The 4,501-nt window shown below is 38.9% G+C and overlaps 1 protein-coding gene across 1 annotated transcript; it reads left to right on the top strand.

Moving 5' to 3' along the window:
• The first annotated feature begins 202 nt into the window (after positions 1-202).
• LOC133753989 (sex-determining region Y protein-like) lies at positions 203-814 on the top strand. The gene has a single exon (XM_062184628.1). The coding sequence runs from the start codon at positions 203-205 to the stop codon at positions 812-814; it is 612 nt and encodes a 203-aa protein (XP_062040612.1).
• Positions 815-4,501: the final 3,687 nt, after the last annotated feature.

Here is a 4,501-nt window from a genome sequence, read left to right as displayed (position 1 = left end):
AACACATTTTACTTGAGAATGGACAGGTTGATAGGGTGCTGGTAGGTGGCTTGGGGTGGGACTAACAGGCGTAAGGTTGTGGGAGGAGAAATCAATTTTTCATTTCAAAAGTCAAGCCGAAGAACAAGTCTCTATGAGAAGCAAGCTTTAAATAGTTAAGTAAGTTCCTGAACTCTTATACGCTTTCAAATTGTATGCCCTTATGTTCGGAGCACTGTGCAGCGATGCTTACACACCAGCCAAACAGCAATCGAATAGCTTTGCCTTGGTTAGCACAAACCACCAGTGTAACACAGGAGGAACGCATAAAGTGAGCGGCCAGGAACGGGTCAAGCGACCCATGAACGCGTTCATGGTGTGGTCCCAACATCAGAGACGCCAGGTGGCTCTGCAGAATCCCAAAATGCGAAACTCAGACATCAGCAAGCAGCTGGGACACCAGTGGAAAATGCTTTCAGAAGCTGAAAAATGGCCATTCTTCCAGGAGGCGCAAAGACTGCAGGCGGTGCACAAAGAGAAATACCCGGACTACAAGTACAGACCTCGCCGGAAGGTTAAAATCCTACAGAAGAGCGACAGTGTGCTGCTTGCACAACCTTCTTCCACGCTGTGCAGCGAGGTACATATGGACGATGGGTTATGTCCTTGCACAGGAATGAAGGACCAGCTAATCTGCTCACAGTCAGTGAACACAGGCAGCTGGCTGCCGCAACAGCAATGCCACAGCAACTGGACAAACTGGCAAGAAAATCGAGTAACACTGGCTGCACACACCTGTGAGAACATTCCCCTTTACCATAAATTACAGCCGTGACTGTCTCGTGTTTTAATATCCACACTCTTAATATTGAAGGCCTCAGTGCTAATTTCACATTCGTGTGTAAGGACGTTTAAGGTACGAACATTCATAAATAAGAACATTCATAAATAGCTCGACCAATGGGTATGATTGTTTAATACATTACAACTTGATCAAGAAGGCATGCTGATCTTTATTTTAAATACTGTAGCTCTGGCGGTGATGTGAAACACACAAAAATATGCTGCACAATAACAGATTAAAAGCTAAGTTGAGTGTAAAGCAATTCTTTGTAGACTAGGTTGGTGATCAGTGTTTCAGCTACTTTGTGCATCTCCCTGTAAACTACCCATTTCAAAAGATTAGGTATGCAATAGGTATGTAAACATCCTCAGTGGTTTTTCTTGTTTTGCACCTTGCTGTGGAAAAACCAGTTTTGCCTTCTTTTCAGTTCAGGTGTTGTGTTGTTTGCCTTGAACCTACTGTATCTTTACCTTATGAAGTAAACTCCCCAACTCATATGCCTTTCCTTGCATGAGAGTTGTTTCCCCATCCTCCTTCAACAGTGGGGATTTCCTTTTGTTTCCATGAGTGATTTTCTTTTAAAGTTTGTGGACAGTAAGATAGAGAGAGAAAATTTAAGAATATAAACTACTTAGATTATGGGGACAGAAGTAGGAAGAGCTGGGGGCTGGTCACATAGTGCAGTTTAACTTGATGAGTTTTCAATAATGTTCTAAAAATCAGAGATGTCTTAAAATTTGTGCTTAAGATGAAGTAGAAACTGGCAGCTTACATAAGAAGTCATTGCGTTTCAAAATAAAAGCAAACTGTTGAAACACTTGGCATTCGTCAAATCCAGTGTTCAATACATACATCTCAAACCTTAAAAACCAATGACTGAAAAATGAAGTATGAAACAATGTAGGTTAGAACAACTGTGTTTTTGATGCCAAGTTCAAGGTTCAAAAAAAGTACATATTCGTATCACAGACTAATTTGTTCCACATTAAATATTATTTAACCTGAGCTTTATACCTACTAAAATGTACAAATTGCCCATTCCCTATTAAACAATCATGTAAACTACTTAGTAATACTTTAAATTGCTCTTTCTTCTCAGCCAGAAGCAACACCTATCTTGGCTTTCACCCTAAGTTAATTTTGCTTTTCTAAAACTTCTGACCAAGGTTGTCTGCTTGGACAGAGTAAGATTTCTGGACCCTCTGCTAGGCTTATATTTCTATGTTTTTACAATTGAATTTTCCAGAAAAACTTGCTAAGCCAACAGATACCATCAATTCTCCAAAATCCCAATTTCTAAGGACCCTGGATATCTGGTCATGTTCCTCATTCTCCACTATCCGCTATTTAATATTGGATCATTTTTGCAAGAATCTCCACAGGCTAGTTTAATTAGACTATCCATTATACCTCCCCCCTCCCATATTTCTTCTCAGGGATGATCCTTTAATCTACTGACTCTTATATCCCTGCCCCCACAGAGCCCCTTGGAAATACATTTCCAGTTGTTCCAGCTATATTCATTTGAACCCAAGCTCATGCTCCCACTGCAAGACCCCACTGCCTTGGCCCCTACACCTCAGGTTTTAGTCTTGGATAAAGTCTTCTCTGATGCTCTCAAAAGTGTCACTGAGTGATCAAAACATCAAGGAAATAAAAATATACAATATAATGTAAGGCTCTTTCACACATCATAATTCTGGTGAGATTCGGATTGTCTCCAAAAATTATGTTGATGTGTATGTATTCATTTTGGAATGACTAAGTCAGGTTAACAAATGTTTCATCTTCCATGCTTCTGTATTTCTCTGATGAGATCATTTTAGAATGTGTGATTTTAGCAACTTTTAAGTACAGAATACTTTGTTAGTAACTATATTCTCTGTGCTGAACAACAGATCTGCATTTACGGCCCCAACTTCTCTGAAGATTTGTATTCTTTGACCCAACAAACACCTCAGCAATATACAACTCCTCTTACTCCTGGTAACTGCAATTTTACTCACAAAAAAATGCAGCACAGTTCAGAAATTTGAGCTATGTACTTGCCGAGTTTCCATAGTAATCTATTGGGTACTTTTGAAATTTCAGAGCATGTGTTACTGAAGAGAGCATTTTGCTGTGTTGTTAAATACTTGGTGAATTTGTTTGTATTGCAGATTTACAAATGACTGGGCCCTTTGCAGTTTTAGAAACTGAAAGCTGAACTCTCCTTCCTACATTCTTATACTTGCCCAGTGTGAGAATATTCATATGAAATCAATATAAGTAGAGTACATGCATATTATTTGTCACAAATATTGGGAAGTGGTGTCCTTGTACTCTCTGAGTTTAAGTGAAAATCTAGAGTAAATGTACTGAATGTGCTTTTGGCTTCCATATCTTAAAATGAATACATTTAAAAACATATTTAGAGGTGAAGCTAGCATCGTGGTGTATCAGGTAGATAAAGCTGCTGCTTGCAATACTGGCATCCCATGTGGGTATCGATTCATGTACTGGATACCCCACTTCCATTCCAGCTCCCTGCTAATGGCCTGGAAAAAGCAATGGAAGATGGCTCAAGGTCTGGGCTCCTGCCACCCCTATGAGAGACCTGGAACAAACTCCAGCCCTAGCCATTGCAGCCATCCTGGGAGTGAACCAGTAAATAGCGGGTGTCTCTCTCTTTCTCCCCCTCTTCCTGTCTCTCTTTCTCTCTAATTCTGAATTTCAAAATAAATAAATGAGTCTTCAAAAAATATTTAGAGGAATGGAGAGAGCATAAAAACATGGGCTCTGCAAAAAAAAAAAAAAAAAAAAAAAACTCCTGAGATTTGATTCTGTTGCTTACTAGGCCTGACTTTGAAATACTTTATATGTCAGGGTGTCCTTTCAATTACAACTTCTACAAAGACCTATCTCTCTGGAATGTTTTAGATATAAAAGTGATAAAAAATGCATGAACATTAAATAAAAAATGAAAAATATAAAAGCATTTGTAACAGAGGTCAGACTTGTGAAAAGCTGACTAAATATTAGTTATCAACCTGAAAGGAACTGCTCCAACTGGAAGATATTTTACTGGAACTAACATGGATTTTTTTAAAGTAAATACAGATTCATTGATCATCAAAACAGGCAGTAAATGCCCTACTGACTTGAAATCTCACTGTATCATATATTAATTTTCCATACATGTGAAGATCCACTTGAAACCACGATTAAAGTATCTTCTTTTCTCTTTTCATATTTTAGCTAACAAAAGCCAACTACTAACTTTGTGAATTGCCCATGACTAGTCTCCTGAGTTGCCCCTGACTAGTCTTGTGAATAGTATTGTTTGCATAAGTCTTTCAAAAGCCTATATTGAGAGGGGATGACTAGAATGGCAGACCTCACACCCAACTAAGAAGAAGCCTTCCACTTGACTCACCTGACTGATGATAAGCTTCAAGAATCTTCCTCCTGACTGATGTCCTGGGTTTCCCAGTGGTCATCAGAAACACAGCTTTAAAAATCTGCCTAATCATCCATTGAATGTACTCACTGTTTTGTTGTAGCCTCCCCTCCAGTTTCCCCCTTTCCCTTTAAAATGCCATTTGCTTCATGATGTTCCTAAATCTGTACACACGAAATACATGAAATTTTTATACCACAATAAAAAAAAAAAAAAAAAACCCTACTTGCTGCTGGCTT

This window comes from Lepus europaeus, chromosome Y (genome assembly GCF_033115175.1).
Source record: "Lepus europaeus isolate LE1 chromosome Y, mLepTim1.pri, whole genome shotgun sequence".
NCBI classification, from domain to species: domain Eukaryota; kingdom Metazoa; phylum Chordata; class Mammalia; order Lagomorpha; family Leporidae; genus Lepus; species Lepus europaeus.
Note: the sequence above shows the minus strand (reverse complement) of the source record. Positions and strands in the feature narration are given on the sequence as shown.

Bases quoted from the DNA above. Each gene is read 5' to 3' on its own strand.
- LOC133753989 (XM_062184628.1), top strand. From the start codon at position 203: ATGTTCGGAGCACTGTGCAGCGATGCTTACACACCAGCCAAACAGCAA.